General features: G+C 63.7%; 1 protein-coding gene across 1 annotated transcript; it reads right to left on the bottom strand.

Moving 5' to 3' along the window:
* Positions 1-3,555: 3,555 nt before the first annotated feature.
* Positions 3,556-24,032, bottom strand: TSPAN32 (tetraspanin 32). The gene is made up of 9 exons (XM_066377707.1): positions 23,642-24,032; positions 22,883-22,997; positions 22,028-22,125; positions 17,251-17,325; positions 9,710-9,811; positions 9,011-9,097; positions 7,068-7,151; positions 5,421-6,344; positions 3,556-4,958 (listed from the first exon to the last, which is right to left on the bottom strand). The coding sequence occupies exons 1-8, from the start codon at positions 23,705-23,707 to the stop codon at positions 6,249-6,251; spliced, it is 723 nt and encodes a 240-aa protein (XP_066233804.1). The 5' UTR covers positions 23,708-24,032; the 3' UTR covers positions 3,556-4,958; positions 5,421-6,248.
* Positions 24,033-24,700: the final 668 nt, after the last annotated feature.

Here is a 24,700-nt window from a genome sequence, read left to right as displayed (position 1 = left end):
TCATACATGTACATTTAGTCAAGTAAATGTGTGTGTGTGTTTGGGGTTTTTTTTGTTTGTTTGTTTGTTTTTTTGTATTTTTCTGAAGCTGGAAATGGGGAGAGACAGTCAGACAGACTCCCGCATGCGCCCGACCGGGATCCACCCGGCACGCTCACCAGGGGCGACGCTCTGCCCCTCCGGGGCGTCGCTCTGTCGCGACCAGAGCCACTCTAGCGCCTGGGGCAGCAGCCAAGGAGCCATCCCCAGCGCCTGGGCCATCTTTGCTCCAATGGAGCCTCGGCTGCAGGAGGGGAAGAGAGAGACAGAGAGGAAGGAGAGGGGGAGGGGTGGAGAAGCAGATGGGTGCTTCTCCTGTGTGCCCTGGCCGGGAATCGAACCCAGGACCTGTGCACGCCAGGCTGATGCTCTACCATTGAGCCAACCAGCCAGGGCAATGTGTGTGTGTGTTTGTATGTGTGCATATATAGAAAGAAGGGGGTCCTTTAAGGGACTGGCTTATGCAATTGTGGGGGCAAATCTGAAGACTGTCGGGCAGGTGGACAGACAGGAAGCTCAGGTAGGGTTTCCATGCTGCAGGCTTGAGGTTGAATTCCTTCCTTTTTGGGATTCCCAGCCATAGCTGTTCGAGCTGTCAACTAATTAGATGAGGCCCACCCACCTTATGGAGAGTGAGCGGCTTTACCCTGTGTCCCCCGACATTAGTGGATACACATGTGTTCATTTGACTATTGTTTCAACTTTTCTGTATGAATATTTTCTTTCTTTTCTTTCTTTTTAAGTGAGAGGCAGAGAGACAGACTTCCGCATGTGCCCTGAAAAGTATCTACCCAGCAAGCCCCTTACCAGGGGATGCTTTGTCCATCTGGGGCTGTTGCTCCATTGTTTGGCAACTGAGCTATTTTTAGCACCTGAGGCAGAGGTCATGAAGCCATCCTCAGCATTCAGGGCCAACTTACTCCAACTGAGCCATGGCTGCAGGAGGGGGAAAGGAGAGAGAAGTGAGAGGGGGAGGGGTGGAGAAGCAGATGGTCACTTTCCCTGTGTGCCCTGACCAGGGAATCAAACCCGGTACATCCACCCTCTGGGCTGATGCTCTACCACTGGGCCAACTGGCCAGGGCTGAACATTTTCATTCAAAGGAAAAAACCAACCCATCCAAGGAAGGACACGTGTTCTCCAGAAGCCACTGCCGAGAAAGTGAAAGGCCAGCTGCAAATGAGGAGATGTTACCCACCACCCAACTGAACGAAGAATGACTTCAGTCAGTCAGCCAACCGCAGGGACCCACAGTGAAAGTGGGCGAAAGGCCCCGACAAGTGTTTTCCCAGAACAGGAAACAGAAACACCTGGGAAACATGAAATCCTGGAGAATACGTGGGAGATGGTAATTAAAGCCCATGGCGTGACCCCGTCTAACACCAGCCAGACGGAAAGGAGCTTCGTTCGTGGGCGGGCCTGGACGCTGTGCGCACTGTGGGGGAGTACGCATGGAGCACGTGCTTGGGGGGAGGGGAACCGCCAGGGAGGGCGACCCCTCCTCTACCCGCCCCTCCCAATCGGTGTTTCAGCCTGGGAGCTGCACCCCAGGAAGGGGAGGGACCTTGAAATCGGCTGGTGATGTGATTGCGCCCTTGGATCACGTGTTCCGACTTGGAGCAGAGAAGGCAGGTGCGTGCGCTTGCGGGGGCTCCTCAGACGTGCCCGCTGGCTTGGTTTTGCTTCTTTTAGGTCTGTCCCAGGTGCCGGAGACCACAGGGGCAGTGGCTCCCATCTGCGAGGGCCTGGCCTCGGGGCTACCCGGATGCACCGGCTCTCAGCCCGCGACCGTCCTTAGGGGCCTGACCCCCTCACCACCCCCCCCAGGACAGCATGCCGATGAACCGGGAGACCAGGAAGCGTTAGGTTGCTTTGGTAATAACCACAGATGGCGGAGGGACGAGTGAACCCTGTTCAAGTCCTCCCTGGGGTACAACGACCGCGGACGTGCCCGTGGTCACCTACGTGCCTGCTCCTCTTTTTGGAGGAAGCATAGGCAACACGCGGGTGCTTGATTCGCTGCCCCTACCTACATCCAGGAGGTGCACTGGGGGTGCTGGCTTTGAGTGGCACGCAGGGCGGCAGGGAAGGGGCCCAGGCATCTGGCTTCGCTGCAGGCAGGACATACTGCTTGGTCCTGGTGAATCTGGGGCCTGGTGACCCTAGCAGGTGCCAACAGAGCAGGAAGCTCAGCACCGGTCTTGCATGTGGGGTACAGAGGCTGCCTGTCTGCCTCATGAGAACCTTAGAAGAGTCCAGAAACCCTGCCTGACCAGTGGTGGCACAGTGGATAAGAGCGTCAACCCAGAGCGCTAAGGTCTGAAACTCCGAGATCACCGGCTTGAGTGTGGGCTCATAGACATGATCTTACAGTTGTTGGTTTGAAGCCCATAGGTTGCTGGCTTGAGCAAGGGGTCACTGGCTCTGCTGGACCCCCCCCCCCTGGTCAAGGCACATAGGAGGAAGCAATCAACAACCAAGACGACACAACTACAGGTTGATGCTTCTCATCTCTTTCCCTCTCTGTCTCCCTGTCTCTCTCGCAAAAGAGTCCAGGAACCTAACATCCCTGGGCAAGGGAGGACTACTGGGCCTGCCCGGCTGCACAGTTTAGTGGACAAACGACACCCACTCGGGTCACCCCGATGCCCCATCACAGGAGTCGGTCTCTACCTGGACCCAGGAGGAAGCCGAAGGCCGAGTCTCCAAGGCGCTGCCCTGCGGCTGCCTGTGCAGAGCAGGTGTGAACGGGCAAGGGAGCTGCCCTTGCCAGAGACAGAGACAGAGGGACAGACAGACAGGAAGGGAGAGAGATGAGAAGCATCAGTTCTTCGTTGCAGCACCTTAGTTCATTGATTGCTTTTTTTTATCTGTCCCTTGACCTGGGGGGCTACAGCAGATAGAGTGACCCCTTGCTCAAGCCAGTGACCTTGGGGTTTTGAATGTAGGTCCTCTGCATCTCAGATCGATGCTCTATCCACTGTACCACCGCCTGGTCAGGCACAAAATTTCTTTTCCTGACGTCTGTGCCGTATACGTTTTTTAAATTTTTTTTTTTTTTTTTTTTTTTTTCATTTTTCTGAAGCTGGAAACGGGGAGAGACAGTCAGACAGACTCCCGCATGCGTCCGACCGGGATCCACCCGGCACGCCCCCACCAGGGGGCGACGCTCTGCCCACCAGGGGGCGATGCTCTGCCCATCCTGGGCGTCGCCATGTTGCGACCAGAGCCACTCTAGCGCCTGAGGCAGAGGCCACAGAGCCATCCCCAGCGCCCGGGCCATTTTTGCTCCAATGGAGCCTTGGCTGCGGGAGGGGAAGAGAGAGAGAGGAAAGTGCGGCGGAGGGGTGGAGAAGCAAATGGGCGCTTCTCCTGTGTGCCCTGGCCGGGAATCGAACCCGGGTCCTCCGCACGCTAGGCCGACGCTCTACCGCTGAGCCAACCGGCCAGGGCCTAAAATATTTTTTTATTGATTGATTTTTAGAAAGAGAGAGAGAGAAAGAAACACTGATTTGTTGTTCCACTTATTTATGCATTTGTTGGTTGATTCCTGTATGTGCCTTGACTCAGGATCGAACCCTGGCCCGTGGGGAAAATGTTCCAACCAACTGAGCTACCCAGCCAGGGCTCTGCGCCGTGTACCTTTTTACAGAATTTAACTAAGTTTGCTTTTTATTTCCTCCGTCTCTCCTTCCACCATTGTTGTGCATAGGAGTTAATTACTGCTGGTGCTTTTTTTTTTTTTTTTTTTTTTGTATTTTTCTGAAGTTGGAAATGGGGAGGCAGTCAGACAGACTCCTGCATGCGCCCAACCGGGATCCACCCGGTATGCCCACCAGGGGGGGCGATGCTCTGCTCATCTGGGGCGTCGCTCTGTCGTGACCAGAGCCACTCTAGCACCTGGGGCAGAGGCCAAGGAGCCATCCTCAGCGCCTGGGCCAACTTTTTGCTCAACTGGAGCCTTGGCTGCGGGAGGGGAAGAGAGAGACAGAGAGGAAGGAGAGGGGGAGGGGTGGAGAAGCAGATGGGCGCTTCTCCTGTGTGCCCTGGCCGGGAATCGAACCCGGGACTCCTGCACACCAGTCTGATGCTCTACCACTGAGCCAACCGGCCAGGGCCCTGCTGGAGCTTTCTTTACAGTTTATTTTGTACTCTGTAGGAAAACCAGTCGACAAGAACAGAACTGGGGGAGGAACGTCCCCAGACTGTCACCCACCACGGGGCCCCGGAGGCGCTGGGGTATCTTCTGGTGGAGACAGGGATCCCGGCTGGGGGGGGCGGGGGCATGGTCTTTGCTGTGCTAGGTGGGAGCGTCCTTGTGTTTGTGATTGGAAACACGAGGGGTGGGCCGGCGACAGTGTGTGCCCACCACTCTTTTGGCTGCTTAATCACAGAATGGCTCTTACTTGGGAGGCCTCCCCACCCATGGTCTTGGTGGGGAAGGCCCGATCGCCCCCCCACCCCCCACCCCGTGGAGTGACAAGTGCCTCGCCTCCTTTGTCAGCTCTGCTGGGGCTGTGGCTTTTCAGCAGGAGCTGAAATCCTCAGGGATCATTAGAGCTCATCAGAGAGATGGCGTGTGTGTCCAGGGGGTGGCCGAGGTTAGCAGGCAGAATTCCTCGAATACCGCTGCCCCCCCCCCCACCTCGAGTGTCTGCCTTCACCTCTGGGACCTGTGCACGTGGCATCACGGGAAATGTGATGAGACTTCTCCCTCTGACGGGGAGGCCACCAGGGTGGGATTTATGTCACCACAGGTTGGACCGTCTCCAGTTCGCAGGAGCAGGCAGGTCAGGGAGGGTCTCAGCCCAGGACCCCACACACCACTGCCGCCTTGGTGACGGTGGGGCCACAGGAAAGGGGGTGCCGAGGTCTCAGAGCAGAGCGTGGCCTGCTGACAGCCAGCGAGACGAGTGGGGCTCAGCCCGCAGCCTGACCAGCCCGGCCCGAGACGAATGGAGCTCAGCCTGCAGCCTGACCAGCCCGGCCCGAGACGAGTGGAGCTCAGCCCGCAGCCTGACCAGCCCGGCCCGAGACGAGTGGGGCTCAGCCCGCAGCCTGACCAGCCCGGCCCGAGACGAGTGGAGCTCAGCCCGCAGCCTGACCAGCCCGGCCCGAGACGAGTGGGGCTCAGCCCGCAGCCTGACCAGCCCGGCCCGAGACGAGTGGGGCTCAGCCCGCAGCCTGACCAGCCCGGCCCGAGACGAGTGGGGCTCAGCCCGCAGCCTGACCAGCCCGGCCCGAGACGAGTGGGGCTCAGCCCGCAGCCTGACCAGCCCGGCCCGAGACGAGTGGAGCTCAGCCCGCAGCCTGACCAGCCCGGCCCGAGACGAGTGGACCTCAGCCCGCAGCCTGACCAGCCCGGCCCGAGACGAGTGGACCTCAGCCCTGCAGCCTGACCAGCCCGGCCTGGCCCGGCCTCTAGCTTCCAGCAGAGCCCCTCAGGCCTGCCCTCTGCCTCCCCTGTTGTGACTCAGTTCCCAGCCTGCCTGCTCCATGGAGTCTGCGTGTGACCCCCGACGGGGACCCCTTCTCTGTCTGGGCCTCTGCCTTCCCCAGCTCACCACGATGCGGAGGGCACAGCCCTCATCTCCCTGTGCTGGGCACGGGAGGCCGCAGCTGGGGCATCCTCTGTGGGTGGACAGGCGGTCGAAACAGAGCCTCCATTGTCCTGGAGCGGCCGAGGCCACCCTAGCGTCCACTCGGGCCCAGAAGGTCATGGCGGTGATGCAGGGCGCCCGCCACCCCTCCGGGAGCAGCTGGACAAGCTGGGCTCCTGGGGCTGGCAGCCGCGGGCTCTGAGAAGCTGAGGGGGCTAGGGGCACGCGGGGTGCCTGGGCAGGGAGGGGACCCAGCCGGCCAGGGGGACTGACCAGGCTGGGTGAGTGGAGCAAGTGGCAGGCAGGGACGGCTGCGTCACTGTGTGTGTGGCGCTCTGCTGGGCCTGGGTTCTCCATACTCCCTGTGCACGGGGAGCCCTGGGGTTCCCCAAGATCATAGGTCCTGGCCTGGGGGCTGTCGTTCGGAGACCCCAGGGGCATCCATCTCTCGGTGCTGGTGGACATGCCACCGGTCAGGTCAGGTCTTGGTATGTATGCAGGTCTGTCCACTTGCAAGCTGCCCCCGCCTCTGTCCACACGGCCAGGGGTCAGAGCACCAGCCTGGCCCTGGGTTTGGGGATCCCCTGTTAAGGGAGGGGCGGGTGAAGTCTAGTGGGGGCTCAGGGCATACGTCCCTTTGCGGTCCAGGCTGTGGCCCGAGCGGATGGCGAACCAGAGGAAGGAGCTGATGAGCATCGCGTACACCTGGGGGTGGGGGGCAGCACCTGCACCAGCCGTCCCCGGGAGGGACCACCGCCTCCCCCAGGGAGGGACCAACAGGGCCACAGCCTCCCCCAGGGAGGGACCAGCAGGGCCACCGGCTCCCCCAGAGAGGGACCAGCAGGGGCCACCGCCTCCCCCAGGGAGGGACCAGCAGGGGCCACAGCGTGCCCAGGGAGGGACCAGCAGGGCCACCACCTCCCCCAGGGAGGGACCAGCAGGGCCACAGCGTGCCCAGGGAGGGACCAGCAGGGGCCACCGCCTCCCCCAGGGAGGGACCAGCAGGGCCACAGCATGCCCAGGGAGGGACCAGCAGGGGCCACCGCCTCCCCCAGGGAGGGACCAGCAGGGGCCACCGCCTCCCCCAGGGAGGGACCAGCAGGGGCCACCGCCTCCCCCAGGGAGGGACCAGCAGGGCCACAGCGTGCCCAGGGAGGGACCAGTAGGGGCCACCACCTCCCCCAGGGAGGGACCAGCAGGGCCACCGCCTCCCCCAGGAAGGGACCAGCAGGGCCACAGCATGCCCAGGGAGGGACCAGCAGGGGCCACCACCTCCCCCAGGGAGGGACCAGCAGGGCCACAGTGTGCCCAGAGGTCTAGGGAAGGGAGCCCAGCAGGTGCCACCACCCCGAGGCCACCTCCCAGGGGTCAGCCCCGCCCTGCCAGCTGGAGTCGGGGAGGAGGCCGTGGGGGAGGGCCAGGGGGTACCATCGAGGCGAGGCCGATGCTGGTCAGGGTGGAGGCGACGTGTCCGTGTGTCCTCAGGAAGCTCGTGATGCTCTGCAGGCAGTCCTGAGCGGAGGGCAGATGAAGGCCTCAGCCTAGCCCGCTCCCTCGCCCCCCGCCCAGGCATAGACCTGCAGGCCCCCCCCAGGCCAAAAGTCGGGGTGCAGCACTTCCCAGAGCTCTGAGAGAGGCATGACCACAGCAGACGGGGCAGCCCCCCACGGAACCCGGGGGCCAGCAGGTGCTTCCTCCGAACCTGCCTGAGCTGCCTGTGCCGGGTCAGGGTCTGGCTCCCCGGGGCGGGGGCGGGGAGTCACTCTGGGTCCCCTGCACCCCGCCCAGGGCCAGGCACAGCTCCTGGGTGAGAAGAGGGTGCTGGCTAACAGGAAGGGCAGAGACACAGCCAGGGGAGGAGTGGGGGGGGGTCCCAGGCTGTCCCGGGGGCCTGGCCCCACCCCAGGTGATAGGTCTGTCCTGGGCTTGGCAGCCACAGCAGCATTCTCTCTAGGAAAAGGGGGTGATGCCCATCTCTGAACCACGCAGACGGTGCCCTTTGTTGGCACTGCGGGGAAGCAGAGCGGGGTGGGTGGGGTGCGGCTCGGCAGGTCGGGAGGAGAGGCTGGCTGGGTGGCTGTCTGTCTGTCTGTCCCTGTGTTTATACGCTCACTGGACAGGGCCTCCCGGCTGTGCTGGACCACTAGCCAGGGCCATAGCCCAGCCCTGCTCGCCCTTGAGGATGGGGGCCATGACTTTGGCTGCCCTGGAGGTCCGGACCTCTGGCTCCTGGGGTCAGCTGCCACTCAGGTGTGTCCCAGCTAGGAAACGGTCCCCGGAGCTCTGGGCACAGCCCTGCAGCCTGGCCCGGGGTAGGGGTGGGGGTGGGGCTCAGCCTCACTTCTCCATGTGGTCCCACTTCCTGTTGGAAGGAGCCTGGGGCCAGGACACTATCTGGCACCAACATCATCCCTGTCAGCCTGCCCCCCCCGCCCCCACCCTCAGGACGGCTCTGCAGCTGGCCCAGACCTCTGCCCACCCTGTACAGTTGGGCTCTGCTGACCAGGAGGTTCACGAAGAAAACAGGCTCTTACCATTGCTGTCCAGATGGGGACCCGAGGCCTCCCCCTGGGTGGAATGAACCAGCCTCCCCCGGGTAGCCCCCGCCCCAGCATGCGGGGCCCCCCTCCCCCCCCCCCCCCCGCCCCCCGCCCAGCGCTGTCCCTCTGGGACGGAAGGTGCTGTGTTAGCTGAATCCCTCCCTGGGCCTCCTGCCATTGCATCCTCCTGTCTGCTTCTTGGAGGGTGGCCAGGAGCCCAAGAGATAGGGGTGGGTTTGTTTCCCGGACAGTGGGGGAAGGGAGTGGGGAGGCCGTGGGGGGAGGGAGGCAGTAGGGGGGACGGGTGCTGAGTCCCTCTCCAGGCCTTGGGGAAGAGGGGGCTTCCTGCCTCTGGTCTCACTGTCCCTGGAGCCTCTGGTGGCCAGATTAGCACAGGCTAACCCTGCAGAAGCATGCTCTCTGTAGAATGAATGCCCTGTGGTTCCTTTGGGGGCTCTCAGGATGCCAGCCTTCCTCCCCACCCCAGGCAGAGCTGACCACCTCTGCTCTGTGGCCCTCGATCGTAATCACACCCCACGGGCCCCCGACCCCCACCAGCCCTGTGCTTCCAGAGGCTTCTGAGGGCAGGGTGTCAGCGCCTGGCCTTGGGGAGCCTGGGCTGGGAGCTGAAGGGATGAAAAAGTGGACGGAGTATGGAGCCTGCGTTCAGCCTGGAGGAGGACCTGGCCTGGTGGGGGTCTTGGTCACCCAGCCCGGCTGCCTTCCCCACGCCCTTTGGTGGGCAGGTCGCCCAGGGCCTGGGGGAAGCCAAGGGGTGCCGCACGCCCCAGGCTGGGGCTGTGCCCCCGGCGGTGGGCACCTCTTCCTCACCTGGACGGCAGCCCCCTCTCCCCGACACAAGTCAGCGTCCGCGCCGCCCGGGAGGCCGAGTGGAGAACTCTTCCCACAGCAGAGAAACTGAAAAACAGATGGAGGGTGGACCAACAGGGAAACTGAGGTACAAAGCGGCCAAATGAGCAGGCGGGGTCCAGGAGAGCTGGAGGCCCCTAAGAGACCAGGACTGGGGCTCAGGGTGAGCGGCTGCCTCTGGGGGGGGGCACGTGGCACCATGCCCCCCCCCCCCAGCGGGCTGTCCTGGAAAAGGCGGGTCCCTAGCCCACACAGCGGGTGCTCACTGACACTGCCTGCCTGCCTGGTGGATCTCACACCTGCCAGGGCCAGGGTCGGCCTCGCGGGCCAAGACCCTGCACTCACCGGGCCCCTACGTAATGCGGTGCTGTCCGCAGCTTGCCACTCTTACTCATTCTTGGACAGTGGGCCTTCCGTTTTGCTCTGCACCCTGCACATTCCAGAGCGGCCCCGTCCAGGGCAGAGGGCAGAGGGCAGAGGGCAGAGAGCTCTTGTCCTCGGGGCATCGGTGGCCTGTGTCCTGGGACCCTCCACTCTGCCCTGACTCCGGGCGGCTGACTGGGGGCTGCCCTGTGCCTGTTTTCTCTATCTCAGTCCACACGGGGAGGCTGACCAGCCCAGTGCTGCCCAGTGAGGGGGGGGCCTCCCCACCACGCTCACCGTGTCCTGGATGGCTACCAGCTCCTGCCGCCGGGTGCCAGACGACCCCTTCACTGCCTGGTCATACACCAGATCATAGGTGTCCAACATGGCATCCTCCACCTGCAACGAGAGAGTCTCCGTGAAGCCCGCTCCCCGAGGGCTGGGCCCGGCCGTGCTGCTGAGGGACACCCCAATACCCCTCTCCCTCCCTCCGCCAGGGGGCTCCCCGAGGGCTGGGCCCGGCCATGCTACTGAGGGACACCCCAATACCCCTCTTCCTCCCTCTGCCAGGGGGGCTCCCCAAGGGCTGGGCCCGGCCGTGCTGCTGAGGGACACCCCAATACCCCTCTTCCTCCCTCTGCCAGGGGGGGCTCCCCGAGGGCTGGGCCCGGCCCATGCTGCTGAGGGGACACCCCAATACCCCTCTTCCTCCCTCTGCCAGGGGGGCTCCCCCAGGGCTGGGCCCACCCGTGCTGCTGAGGGGACACCCCAATACCCCTCTTCCTCCTTCCGCCAGGGGGGCTCCCCGAGGGCTGGGCCCGGCCGTGCTGCTGAGAGACACCCCAATACCCCTCTTCCTCCCCGAGGGCTGGGCCCAGCTCTCCTCGGTGGCCAGTCACAGAGATTCCCCAGACTTCAAGTGTGGGGACCTCCCCCACCCCGAGAAAGGCCGTTAATGCCACTTCAGCTCCCCAGGGGGTCCTGCAGGATAAGGCAGAGACCCTGGCTCTGGTTTTGTGGAGTGTAGAGGGCCAGCTGAGGACACTGTCCACCTGCTTCTGTCTCTGGACACAGGCAGTGGGGCAGAGAAGGCCGTGAGAGGCCGTGTGTCAGAAACTGGGCTCCCCAATGGTGCTCTGGGTGTTTCCCCACAACCATCTGTGTATTCCAGACAGCCTGAGCCGCTGGGCTCCTGGTGGGGTCTTGGTGGGCCAGGGAAGCCCTGGGCACCCAGGGCCAGCTTTGGGCCAACGAGGCCCCTTAGGCAGATGATGGAGGAGGAGGAGGATACTGAGTGACAGGGGCCTGGCCGGGCTTTGCCTTCACACCAATATCACTCAGACTTCATCGTGTCTGTTTACCTAAGCACCCCCTCCTGTGCCTTTCCTCAGGTGCCCCACAAAACGAAATGCCCAATGATTCCTTCAAAGACAATCTGGAATCTCACTTCCTCCAGGAAGGCTTCCAGGATTGCTCTGAGGGTGCTGGTCACCTGGCACAGGTGAGGCCTCTTTAAATTCCCCTGTTCTCTAATGCCTTCTTCCCCGCCTCACCCTCAGCCCTGCATCACCTCCCTTCACACTCCCATGCCATGCTGACAGCTGGGACATGCTACTGGGCGCTCAGAGGTGCCCCAAAGGTCCAGGGGGAGGAGGTGAATGGAGGACCAATGCCTGCTCTGGCCACTAGCACCTACCCTTCAGAAAAGGGTAACCACCCCTCACTGGCACCTTGGAGGACTGACTTGGGGGGGAGGCAGCCAGCAGGCAGGCAGGGAGGGGCTGCCTTGACCAGACTTTTGCAAAGCCCCTGAGCCCCAATAGGAACTAGATGATCTTCCATCCCAAACGCCCTCCTGGTGTTAATTAACCCTCCCTGTTGAGACATTGATCTGTAAGTCATCCCAGAGTCAGTCGGCCAGCCTGTTTCCTTCCCACCTGCTCAGAGGTGGGTTAGCACCCTGGGCGGGGGGTGGGGGTGGGGGGGGTGGGGAGGGGGGGGGGGAGGCAGCTACACTGCAGGGCGTGGCTAGGGGCCCGGACTCAGAGGTGGGTTAGCACCCTGGGTGGGGGGGTGGGGCGGTGGGGGGCGCAGGCAGCCACACTGCAGGGCGTGGCTAGGGGCCCGGACTCAGAGGTGGGTTAGCACCCTGGGTGGGGGGGGGGCAGGCAGCCACACTGCAGGGCGTGGCTAGGGGCCTGGACTCAGAGGTGGGTTAGCACCCTGGGGGGGGGGCAGGCAGCCACACTGCAGGGCATGGCTAGGGGCCCGGACTCAGAGGTGGGTTAGCACCCTGGGGGGGGGGCAGGCAGCCACACTGCAGGGCATGGCTAGGGGCCTGGACTCAGAGGTGGGTTAGCACCCTGGGGGGGGGGGGCAGGCAGCCACACTGCCGGGCATGGCTAGGGGCCCGGACTCAGAGGTGGGTTAGCACCCTGGGTGGGGGGGGGGGCAGGCAGCCACACTGCAGGGCATGGCTAGGGGCCTGGACTCAGAGGTGGGTTAGCACCCTGGGGGGGGGGGCAGGCAGCCACACTGCCGGGCATGGCTAGGGGCCCGGACTCAGAGGTGGGTTAGCACCCTGGGCGGGGGGGGGGCAGGCAGCCACACTGCCGGGCATGGCTAGGGGCCCGGACTCAAAGGTGGGTTAGCACCCTGGGTGGGGGGGGGGGCAGGCAGCCACACTGCAGGGCGTGGCTAGGGGCCCGGACTCCGCCCGTCCCCTCCTTTGGTGAAAGGAGAGTGGAGACCTGCCAGGCCACTGTGTCCTCATGGGAGGAGGTCCTGGTGGTGGCGGGGGTCCTGGCGGAGCTGGCCTGGGGCAGGTGGTCCAGTGGCTGTGACTAGGTCAGCTCAGACAACCCCTCCTCACTCCGTTCCATCCCCCACCCCCTCTGCTCTCCCTCCCTAGGGCCCCGCAGCCTCCAGAGCAAGCCGTCATTATTGTAACATTGTCAAGAAGGATGTCAGTCCCTGTGGCTGAGCTGCAAGTGTCCGTCTGTCCCCACAACCCCAAGCAGGGGCCATGAAGCTGACCTGGCCAAACTGCTACGTCCCCTGCCCGAGGTCCCCAGGCCTGGCAGTGGGGCCAGGCTGGACCCTCCCTGCAGAATGGGGCACGCCCTGCCATCTGCCCCCATCACTGTATTCAGGGGGTGCTAGGGGTGCTAGAGGCCAGTGTTTCTCCAGGAGAAAACGGGGGTGCGCCAGGGGGTCTTGGAGGCTGCTGGGCCCTGGCGCCCGGGTGCTTCCTGCCAGGGCACCTCGCTCTCTGAGGCCGTCTTCTGGAGCTCCAGCGGGCGCCCTCTCAGGATGGGCTTCCTGGGCCGCGGGACGCTCGTTCCCGGGACTACACGTCTTGGAGACCTGGACAAACCAGGTACCCGCGCGGTCCACGCCCCCCCCACCCCTCCTGTTTCCAGACCCTCAACCTGGGCTGTGCCCCCATCCCCTCTGTCTGCTAAACCCGCGTGGTTCGCTCTGGGGTGGCCTGTGGGGGCTGCAGTCCAGCCCCATGGGCCCAAAGGCCTGGCCTGCTCTGACCCGAGCACACATGGTGGCCGGACAGTCAGGGAGAGGAAAGGAGTGGCCACAGCGCGGGGGGGGGGGGGAGAGGGCCGTCTGCCGGGTGCTGTGAGGACAGCGGCCTCCCAGCCTTCCATCGGTGCCGGTGTACTTAATCCGGGGATGAATTATTAAGTGGAGCCAGGCGATTCATTTCCAACGCGGCGCCCAGGGCTAGGGACTGGAGGGCTGCGCTGTGGCTCCCGGGCTGCGGCTGGTGCGCAATTCATCATCCTCTCCCTCCGCATTCCTCGCACGGCCACCCTGTCCCCACACCGCGGGCCCGCGCCAGCCAGGGCCCCTACTTCCCACCCAGTCCCCACACCGCGGGCCGCGCCAGCCAGGGCCCCTACCTCCCACCCCATGGGGGGGGGGCCGCAGCCTGGCTTCGGGGCCACAGGAAGATGTGGCTGGTCCCCTCCCCGCCCCCACCCCGTCCTCAGGTTTTCCATCCATCTGTCTGTCCATCCGTCTGCAGGGTGGCCCATGAGTGAGCTGTTCTGACCCCATTTTAGGACATCTTGGGGGATCCCTGGTTGTGGGGGGAGGGGGGTTTGGGGCAGGGAAACAGGGTAAGTGGGTTTGGCTGGAATCTATTTGTCCTGGGTTGTCACCAAGGCCAAGGCCCCTGTCTGTGTCCCCAGGGTGGGGGCCACGGGATGGAGGCTCAGCCTGCCCCTGCCCCTGGGTGCTCTGGCCTGGGCACCAAACACCCTTCGGTGCGAGCCCAGGGCAGCTCCGTCGTCCATCATGAGGGAGGACCGACCTGGGCTTGGGGTGCCGGTGGGCCCACTAAGCGCTTCACACGCAGTGCCTCCCCACTAAGCTCTTCACACGCACTGCCTCCCCACTAAGCGCTTCACACGCACTGCCTCCCCACTAAGCGCTTCACACGCACTGCCTCCCACTAAGCGCTTCACACGCAGTGCCTCCCACTAAGCGCTTCACACGCACTGCCTCCCACTAAGCGCTTCACACGCACTGCCTCCCACTAAGCGCTTCACACGCACTGCCTCCCCCACTAAGCGCTTCACACGCACTGCCTCCCACTAAGCGCTTCACACGCACTGCCTCCCCCACTAAGCGCTTCACACGCACTGCCTCCCACTAAGCGCTTCACACGCAGTGCCTCCCCACTAAGCGCTTCACACGCACTGCCTCCCACTAAGCGCTTCACACGCACTGCCTCCCACTAAGCGCTTCACACGCACTGCCTCCCCACTAAGCGCTTCACACGCACTGCCTCCCCCACTAAGCGCTTCACACGCACTGCCTCCCCCACTAAGCGCTTCACACGCACTGCCTCCCACTAAGCGCTTCACACGCACTGCCTCCCCCGCCACGTAGCCCCCCCTTGGCGGTCGGGGTCTCCACGTTCCTCTGACGGACGGACGGACGGATGGAAGAGGACACAGGCCCGGTCGGGTGAACTAGCGCCCCAGGGCGCCGGCTGGGGAGGCTGACCCCAGGACAGCGAAGCCGGGGCTCCTTCCCCAGGCCGCCTCGTCCCCTGGCGGGCCTGGGTGCCTACCAGGCTGCGGCCAGAAGGCAGACGGGGTCCATCAAGCAGGGGCCTGCGGTCAAGCAGGGCTCTAAGAAGTGACCCCTGAGGGCTCTAGCTGGAGGATGGGCCAGACCAACACGACTTCTAGTGGAGGATGGAGGCGGGGGTGGGGGGTGGGGGCTGGGGCAGAGAAGAGGACCAGCTGGGAGGCGTCAGCGGGCGCCCCGGCTGGACTGTGGCCCGTGGCCCCGCTCCCTGCTGCCCTGCACAGGGTTGGAGCTGTAAACACGGTGTCACAGAAGACAGGAGGGAGGGTCTGCAGTGCCCCAGAGCGCTGGACGGGGCCCCAGAGCACCCTGGCAGCCGTCTTGACCGGGACCACCCATGCTGTGACCCGACCCCGGCTGGGGGTTGGGGGGTGGGAAAAATGAGTCTAACGCCAGTCCGAGCAAGACCGCTGGCCCGCCCCACCGAGAGCTGAGGTGCTTTTTGGGGGGCTCCGAGCCCCTCCAAAAGCCAGAGGAAATGTTCCTTTTCTAGTGTGGTCACAGGTGGGTGACCCCAGATAATGCCGGGGTGGTGGGCAGTTTGGGGTGACCCTTGAGCTGGGGAAAAAGGCATTGACTTGGGGTCAAGAGGCCTGGACGGTGTCTGAGGAGTGACCCCTCCTGCCCGCTCTGGGCCTGTGCCCTTCCCAGGGCAGTCCAAAGGGATGACCGCCACGAGGACTCGGCGACTCAGCCGAGTCAACTCCAAGGAGCACAGGAGGGAGAAACCAGGCCCGTTTCAGAGGGTGAGGAGGGCAAGGACCAGAGAGGGTGGCCACACACCTAAGGGCACACAGCACGACCAGGTCTCCTGACCTGGCTGCCCTCTGCAAGCCTCTCCACTCGAGGGCTGGGGCGTGAGCAGCCAGATGCCCCGAACACACAGGGGCTGGGCCGCTGGGACTCCTGATACACAGGGCAGGGGTCACTGCTCATCACCTGCTGTTCACACGAGGTTTTCCCCAGAAACCAAGTTTTCGCTCCAGCACAACCAGGCTTGGCGTTCCTGGGCCCGTCTTTACTGAGCAGATGGGGAGACTGAGGCCCAGTGGGAAGAGAAGGGACAGCTGAGAGTCACAGGAAGTCAGGGTGGACAGCGCCCGTGGACTGGGCTCTCCTGTCTCTCTCTGCGCCCCCCCCCCTGCTGGCCCAGGGGCTCCTCAGCTGCCCAGGGGCTATCTGCTCTGGGGCTATCTGCTCTGGGGCTAGGCTCCCAGAGATGAAGGTCGGGACTCAAGTCCTGCCAGCAGGTCTGTCCACGGCTGGGTCCCAGGGTGGGAGGCCTGCCTCGTCCTCCTCCTCTCAGCTGTGGCTTCTCGGCCAAGGGCAGCTGGGTTGCAGGGCTGGGCGGGCACAGGGTGGGCCCAAGGGGCTGGGCCGAGTGCACCAAGCAGACATGCACCCCTGCAGGAGGCCCCTTTGGGGGGCAGAGCCTGCATCCCGACAACGGGGAGCAGCTCAGGGGAGGAGCCTGACCTGTCTGTCGGGGACTCGGCACAGGGGCTGGGGGAGGATATTGGCGCTGGCCAGCCTCGCTCTGCGCCCTGGCCTGGTACCTGCCGACTGGAGCCACCAGCGTCCCTCCTGGCCCCTCAGGACCCCAGCACCGAGAGTCTGGACTGTCCTGCCCAGATCAAAGGGGCTGGGGCTGAGCTGGACCCACACGTGAGCCTTTCAGGGACCCATGACCCTTCTCTCTCAGCCTCTTGGGCACCCACTTCCTCCGCCCAGACCAGGGGAGCCTGGCCTAGGTACCCCCACCCCCAGCTCTGGTCTGGAAGGAGGTCCGATTTGCGTATGAAGGTGCCAGCCCCCACCTCCCAGGCAGACTCTCAGTTCCCGTTCAGACAGGATTTCTGGAGGGCCAGGCTGCCACCCAAGCGGCTGTCTGGGGTGAGTACCCGCGACAGACCGGGTGCCGGCGGGCATCAAGCCCTGCTTGCTGGGCGCGCTCTCTGGGGGCTGTGGCCCTGTGTGACTGAACTGTCCCAGAGCCGGGGCCTCCCTCCCTCCCTCCCTCCCTGGGAGCTGGGAAGGTGGCTTCTCAGCTCTGAGCCTCCCAGGACACCCTGCTGATACAGCAAGCACCCCGAGGACGTGGGCTGAGTGGACAGAGAGACAGACCCCTCCTGTGTGGACCCAGTCACCACCGACAGGAATGTCCCCAGGAAAGAGCCCACATTGAAAATGGAACCAGTAGGGTACCTGGGCTCCCCCACCCCCATCACCTAGAAGCCCGGTCTCAGAGCACAGTCTCTAGGCAGGTCAGGATCCTGTGGGTGTGGCCTGGACACCCTGTCCCCACCCCACCCCCCACCCCTGCAGGCATCTCTCCCTGCCTGGCCAGGCCCCCCATCAGGAGTGTAGACCCCTTAGCGAATATCTGGATGCACTGACACCCCCCAAATCCATCCCTCAGGAGAGCAGGGGCTCTCCCTTCCCCTGTTCCTCCCCCCCCGCAACTCCCAGGGGCCATCTTCCCGGGTCAGGAGGGGGCAGGAATGAGAGGCCTTAGTGTGGTGGTGGTCTGAGGCCTGTACCCACCCCCCCCTTCTTTCCCCTGGAGCTGCTGCCCCCAACCCACCCACAGGCAGAGAATGTTCCCACAGTGGTCCCCAAACACCGCCCCTCTCTCTTCTAGTGACAGGGGGGTGGGAGGAAGCATGGAACCAACCTTCTCACGGGACCCTCTGCTGCGTGATGGGGTGGGGGGAGACACTCACCTGAGTGGGGTTATGGTGTCTCCAGAAGGCCACCTGCACCAGGACACAGAACACCAGCGCGAAACACAGAAAACCCTGGAAGGAGGAGGGCTGGTCATCCCACGGCCGCCACCCCCCTGGACTGTGGAGGCCGCCTGAGCCCAGCTCCCCACGGCCTGAGGTCGGACCCCGGGCAGCCAGCACACAGGGGGTTCCCACCCTTTCTTCCGGCCCTTCTCAAGCTAGTCTTGCTCCCAAAGGCCTGTCCATGGCAGTGCCAGCCGCCCACCCCAGGTAGAGAGTGAGTCCCGGGCATGACAGACCCCTGACCACTGCTTCTGGGAGGGGCACTGACCGGGAAGGGCCAGGCAGAGCCTTCTCTGGGTCTGGGATGGGGCTCTGGGGAAACGGCCCCCTGTCAGGCGGTCCAGGTGCTCTGAGAAAAGGGACAGCTGGCTTGGTTTTCTTTTTGAAACGTCTACAGCTGGGCTGCCACTCTCAACCTCGGGAGCCCAGGTGCCACCCGGGAGGAGCTCAGGGCAGGTGGGGTGTGCAGAGATGGTGTGACCCCCACCCCTGCAGGGGAGCTCCCACCTTGCATCCCACCCTGCTCCTCCCAGAGGCCCATCGACCCTGGTCCCCTCACTCCTACCACGGCCTGGACCCCGGTGTCGGAGAAGACAGGCGTCCCCTGGAGAATGTGGTCCCGGCCCCAGCTCCCCCCCCACACTCTGCCCTCTTTCCCAGGGTCAGGGGTTCTGAACTCGCAGAAGCCACTGAATATTGTGGGCCCCTCCCCTGAAAAAAAGCGCTCCTGCCTCAGTGCCCTTTGTGGGCGGCCTCAGAGGGTCACCGTGGACCGGGAGCCAGGCCAGTGAGCTGCCCTGGACCTGCAGGGTCAGCCGGGCCACTGTGCGCTCTCACACACTCCGGTGTCGGCGGGGCGTCCCCCAGGCCCCACGTGACGGTCTGTGCCACCCCTCCCCGGCCTTGCTGGAGGTCACCCTGAGTGTGGCTGGCTGGTCAACTTCTCATACCTCTCTCCAGGACTGCCCACAGCCTGGAGCAGGCTGCTTACGTCCGGGAAGCAGTGACCAATGGAACAGAGAGAGGCCTGCAGATGCAGACAGACACAGGGACGCTGGCCAGCCCAGGCGGGGACGAAGACATAGTCCGTGTGTGTGTGTGTGTGTGCGCGTGTGTGTGCGTATGTGTGTGTGTGTGTGTGCGCGCGCACGTGTGTGTGTGTGTGTGTGTGTGTGCGTGTGTGTGCGTGTGTGAGGGGGCAGGGGCCGGGTAGCTCTGTGAGAGGGGAGCAGGCACAGGGGCCCCATTCTGCTCTGATTTTAGACAGTCCGTCTGCTTCCTGCCCTGGGCTCAGGCCCTGCTGGGGCGTCTGCAGGCCTCAGGCTGAGGACGGCCTTGAAGGTGTCTCTCCCTCCCCTCCCTCTCCCTCACGCCCCATCTTCCCCCCCAGGCCCCCTCCCCCTTCCTCTTCTCCTCCTTCCCCTCTTCCTCCCTCCCCTCTTCCTCCCTCTCCCTCCTCCTCCTCCCTCTCCCTCCTCCTCCTCCCTCCTCCTCCTCCCTCTCCCTCCTCCTTCTCCCCTCTTCCTCCCTCTTTCTCCTCCTCCTCCCTCCCCTCTTCCTCCCTCCCCTCTTCCTCCCTCTCCCTCCTCCTCCTCCCTCTCCCTCCTCCTTCTCCCTCCCCTCTTCCTCCCTCCCCTCCTCCTTCTCCCTGGCTGGCTGAGGGCCACCTTCCCCATCTGGAAGCCATCACCGGAGGCTGCCTCCCAGGCTGGGGGCCGGAGCCAGCTCAGGGGACCAGCCCTCTCCAGAAACCGTTTCATTCCTCAGGAGAGAACATCCAGCGCCCCGTCTCCACCCACCACTCTGCAGAAAAGGCAGAGAGTCTGAGGGCAGAGGGTTCTCCGCCAGCCCCCCCAACCCTGCCCCGTTTCATTCTCCTCGTTCTAAACAAAAGTCCGTAAATAAATGGAAATGGCTTCCTTCAGCCCCCGTTGCAACAAGCCCCGCGCGAGCTTAGCGCTCTGGCCTGGCAAGCTCCTTCGTTTCCTGTTTTAGAGGCCGGTTTGGGGGAGAGGCTGGAGCGGGAGGGGGCAGGAAGGGGGGGGGGAGCCGCGGGCGCACTGGGAAAGATCTCCCCGCTCCCCAGGCCCCTACTTATGTGTCCACTAACGCAGACACGCCCCACACACCACGCACACGCAACTCAGCGGGCAGGTATCTGAGGGTCAGGTGGTCCAGCGGCCCGCGGGGCCAGGCCAGAGGGCCATGGGCAGGGATGGGGACACACTCATGGGACAGCCCTGCTGGCCTCGGCACATGCTCCCTGCACTCCTGCCCACAGCTCGGGGCGCAGGGCGCAGGGCTGGGCAGGAGTCAAGGGGAGCTGGGAACAGATAGCCCTGGCCCCTTGGCTGGGGCCAAGAACAGGCCTGAACTCGCGAGACCAAGCCAGGGACACAGGAAACAGGCGACCGACTTGGCCTTAAGCCAGCCCCCGGGCGCCCCCTGGCGTCCAACGCTGCAGCTGGGCCGCCTTCCCTGGGACCCCCACTCTGCGGGCCCTGCGGGCAGCTCGTGCTAAAAATCAAGAACGGCCCTTTGGCAGGCCCCGCACCTGAAGGCCCCCTTCTGGGGGTCAAGCCGCTGCCCCCCTCCACTTTCCTCCCTCACACCCCCCCCCCCCCCCGGGCCAGCGATTTTCAACCTTTCACGGCTCACAGAAACCAATTGCTCAAATTCTGGAGCAACACCAAATATATATATATTTTTTGCTTATTTGACAAAAAATTGAAAAGGATCATTTTGATTCACTTTACACTGAATGGCAACTATTGTGTTGACCGTTGTCTTTTATTTTTATTTTTATTTTACAGTCTAAGGGACAGGAGGTCAGTGCCCCTGATGAAACTGTCAGGTATTGGTTTGTTTGTTTGTTTTGAGACAGAAACAGGAAGGGAGATGAGAAACATCAATTTGTGTTACTTTTAGTTGTTTATTGATTGCTGCTCCTATGCCTATGTGCCTTGAACTCCAGGGGCTCAAGCTGAGCCAGTGACCTCTTGCTCAAGCCAGCAACCTTGGGATTGCAAACCTGGGACCTCAGCATCCCAGATCAATGTTCTATCCACGGCGCCACCACCTGGTCAGGCAGGTATTGCACGTTTAAAAAATTCTTGCAGCCCGCTAGTGTGCTACCTACCAGTTGAAAATCGCTGACCCGGGCTCTTGGCCACAGCCGGACTGCACAGGCCAGCCCGGAGTCACAGCGGACACCCAGGCCTGCCCTATCTTGCCTATGGGGTCCCTGTTAGGGTTGGAGCTGTCTGACCCCACTCTGCTCCCAAGCACATCTAACGCTGGCCGGCCTGGGGCTGCAGCTCTCCGGGCGCAGGTGACCTTGTTCCTGCCCTTGGAAATGGGTATGACCGGGAGTCACTCAACAAATATGTGATGACACAAGCTGGGCTGAGAACCCTGACAGTGCCAGGGCTTGGTCACTACTGGGGGAAAGCACAGCCCCTCCACCCCTGCACTTGCTTTTGGGGGTCTCTGGCCCAGGGCTGAAGGCAGCAAAGCGGGGGCCTCCTGGGTGGAGTGGAGGAAGAAAGGCTGTGAACTCCATGCACCCCAAGCATCACGCCTGTGCCAGATGGTAGCCAGAGGAAGAGCAAGGTATCAGCGGAGCTGCGCCCCAGCTAATGAGAGAGAGGAGGAGCTTGAGCCCAGTGAGGAGGCGGGGCTGGCAGGCAGAGCAGCAGGACTAAGGTGAGCCACCGTGGAAGAGCAGGTATGGTGTCTAGGTGCCAGGGTACTGGCTGGTATCTAGGGGAGGGTCCTGGCTGGTGTCTAGGGGGAGGGTCCTGGCTGGTATCTAGGGGAGGGGCCCTGGTTGATGTCTGGGGGAGGGTCCTGGCTGATGTCTAGGGGGAGGGGCCTGGCTGGTATCTAGGGGAGGGGCCTGGCTGGTGCCCAGGGGAGGGTCCTGGCTGGTGTCTAGGGGGAAAGACCTGGCTGGTCTCTAGGGGAGGGGCCCTGGTTGGTGTCTAGGGGAGGGGCCTGGCTGGTGTCTAGGGGAGGGGCCTGGCTGGTGTCTAGGGGGAGGGGCCTGGCTGGTGTCTAGGGGGAGGGGCCTGGCTGGTGTCTAGGGGAGGGGCCTGGCTGATGTCTAGGGGAGGGGCTCTGGCTGGTGTCCAGGGGGAGGGGCCTGGCTGGTGTCTAGGGGGAGGGGCCTGGCTGTTGTCTAGGGGGAGGGGCCTGGCTGGTATCTAGGGGAGGGGCCTGGCTGGTGTCTAGGGGGAGGGGCCTGGCTGGTGTCTAGGGGGAGGGGCCTGGCTGGTGTCTAGGGGAGGGGCCCTGGTTGATGTCTGGGGGAGGGTCCTGGCTGGTGTCCAGGGGGAGGGTCCTGGCTGGTGTCTAGGGGGAGGGGCCTGGTTGGTATCTAGGGGAGGGGCCTGGCTGGTGCCCAGGGGAGGGGCCTGGCTGGTGTCTAGGGGGAAATACCTGACTGGTCTCTAGGGGAGGGGCCCTGGTTGGTGTCTAGGGGAGGGGCCTGGCTGGTATCTAGGGGAGGGGCCTGGCTGGTGTCTAGGGGGAGAGACCTGGCTGGTGTCTAGGGGAGGGGCCTGGCTGGTGTCTAGGGGAGGGGCCTGGCCCCTATCCGTCCACATCCCTCCATCCACTGGGCAGAGACAGGCACTTCGGGACATATATAGGTTCTGACATTCCTGCTTCCAATCTGGGGGCTGAGGGTGCTGGGGTATGGAAGACTCACCCCGGCCATGAGACCCCCGGCCTCCCGCACAGTGGCTGCGGCACTCAGCACAGCCCCCAGGATGAGGAGCCCTGCCAGGCTGATCCCTGTGAAGAAGGCTGGTTGGGGGACAGAGAGGAGCAGAGTTAGGAGGAGGCCCCAGCTCAGGGGCCCTAGTGTGGAGAGCTTGGGTCTAAAATCTACTCGAAATAAGTGTGTGTGTGTGTGTGTGTGTGTGTGTGCTGGGCTTTTGGGAGCTCTGGCTACGCCACGTGTCCCCATCAGGCAGGGCTGTGCCGCCCACCACATTTCCCCCTTCTCTCCACACTCAGAAGCACCCAAGGTAGGGGGAGGCCCTGCCCCCCACCTCTGCTTCCTGCTCTACTGGCTGGGGCTATCTTTGTAGCTACAGCCCACCCACCCCCAGCCCATGCTTTCAGTGACAGACAGGGGGTCACGTGTGGCTGTAATCTTATCAGTCCAGACTCAGGCTTCCTGCTCCAGGGAGGCTGGGGTTCAGGGTGAAGGTTAAAACGTGGGGCGTAGAGGGCACAAGGCCTGGGGCTGGGACCGCCACCCACCCCAGGGTCTCAGTGACCCCGACATCTGCCTGCCCTGGTGCTTACACCTAAGCTCCAGGCCCTGGAGGGACACTCTCATCCCTGAGAGCTGCTCATGGCCTCTCCCAGGGTGAGCCCCTCTCTGCGGGAACACCCACTCCAGGGCACAGAGGCTGGGCTCCAGATGCCAGTGGACATCCTGTCCTCGTGTTCCTGGACTGCAGACTCCAGGTTTGTGCGGTGGGACCCCACTGCCTGTCACAGTCCAGCTCCATCGGAACCCTCCCCAACAGTGGCCACCCAGGGCCTCACTTACCCCAGCGGTGCACGGCCTCGTAGGGGGACCCCACTGGGGACGCACGGCCGATGACGGCGAAGTGGGCTCCGAGGTAGGTGAGGACAGCCATGCTGGCCACGAGGAGGCCCAGCAGCTGGGTGGGCAGACCCAGAGTGTGGGGCAGGGCAGGGCTGGGCTGGCACACGCCCAGACCCAAGGGATCCCCCCACCAGCCCTCCTCCCAGCCTCCTGGTCTCCCGCGAGACAGGCTCAGCTTCCAGGTGTTTCCATGGGGTGGTCTGAGGGAGGCCTTTGCCTAGACACCCCTGCCACACACACTCACACACACACACTCACCCCACCCCTCCAACACCAAGGACACACCCATTGTCCAGTTTCTCCGAGGACCAGGGGCCTTGGAGCACTCTGTCTGTAGAGTGGGGAGAGGGCTGACCCCAGCTCCAGCAGTCGCGTCCTCCCCCCCCCCAGCAACCTGCCAGCCCCCAGGCAGCCCTCCCGCTGAACCCCGTACTCCAGCCATGCTCAGGCCCCCTCCAGGCCTTGGACTGTCCAATGGGAGGGCAGGCACTGCCAACAGGGGAAGCCACCCAAGTGGTCACTCAGGGCCTCTACCACCAGGGACCCCGGGTGCATGTGCATGTCCACCGGGCAGGATGGGGACGGCAGGGTGGTCTGTGTGGGGGAGGGACCACTGCGCTGGGGGTAGCCACACAACCGCTGCCCCTCTCCCCTGCTGCCCCGGCTCCCACCCCCCTGCCCACCCAACCTGCCTGTTACCAGGACAAAGAAGCTGGTGACCAGCAGCTGGCATTTGGCCACCCTGACTCGACTCCAAGGGCCCATTGTGCGCTCTCCTCTCGCCTCTCTACTCTTCTCCTCCCCTTTCCGCCCCTCCCCTCCCACTGCGGGTTCCAGCTGGGTGGGGGCCTCAGACCGCAGCTGCCCGCCCAGGAGGTAGACTGCATCCGCCCCTCTGCCTGTCAACACACCCTAAGAACCCAGGTGCCCCGGAAGAAGGGCAGGCAGGAAGGGGAGGGCAGAAACGCCCGCTCCTGCCAGCTTCTGCTGCCCTGGCCCTGGCCCCAGACACCAGAACATTGACAGATATTGGAGGCCTGTCCCAGGAGGGCATGACCTTGGCCCTGGGGTTGGCCACAGAGGACACCTTGGGAGGGGGTGGGTGAGGAGCAGAGGGCGCCCGGGGTAGGGGGTGAGCTCCTGGTCTCACGGGGGGGGGGGGGGGTGTGTGCAAGCAGAGCCTGGACCTTCTGGTGCGTCTGCCCAGGGCCGTCATCCTGGGAGGGATTTGGGCCGCAGGGTCTAATGGTAAACATCATTCTTGAAGCGTCCTCTTACATTAACACCATCTGAAAAGTTCTGTGACAACAAAATCTGTAAAAAGGTAATTTGGCCCTGGCCGGTTGGCTCAGCGGTAGAGCGTCGGCCTAGCGTGCGGAGGACCCGGGTTCGATTCCCGGCCAGGGCACACAGGAGAAGCGCCCATTTGCTTCTCCACCCCTCCGCCGCACTTTCCTCTCTGTCTCTCTCTTCCCCTCCCGCAGCCAAGGCTCCATTGGAGCAAAGATGGCCCGGGCGCTGGGGATGGCTCTGTGGCCTCTGCCCCAGGCGCTAGAGTGGCTCTGGTCGCAATATGGCGACGCCCAGGATGGGCAGAGCATCGCCCCCTGGTGGGCAGAGCGTCGCCCCATGGTGGGCGTGCCGGGTGGATCCCGGTCGGGCGCATGCGGGAGTCTGTCTGACTGTCTCTCCCCGTTTCCAGCTTCAAAAAAAAAAAAAAAAAAAAAAAAAAAAAAAAAAAAAAAAAAAAAAAAAAAA

The sequence above is a fragment of the Saccopteryx leptura genome, chromosome 1 (genome assembly GCF_036850995.1).
Source record: "Saccopteryx leptura isolate mSacLep1 chromosome 1, mSacLep1_pri_phased_curated, whole genome shotgun sequence".
NCBI lineage: Eukaryota > Metazoa > Chordata > Mammalia > Chiroptera > Emballonuridae > Saccopteryx > Saccopteryx leptura.
Note: the sequence above shows the minus strand (reverse complement) of the source record. Positions and strands in the feature narration are given on the sequence as shown.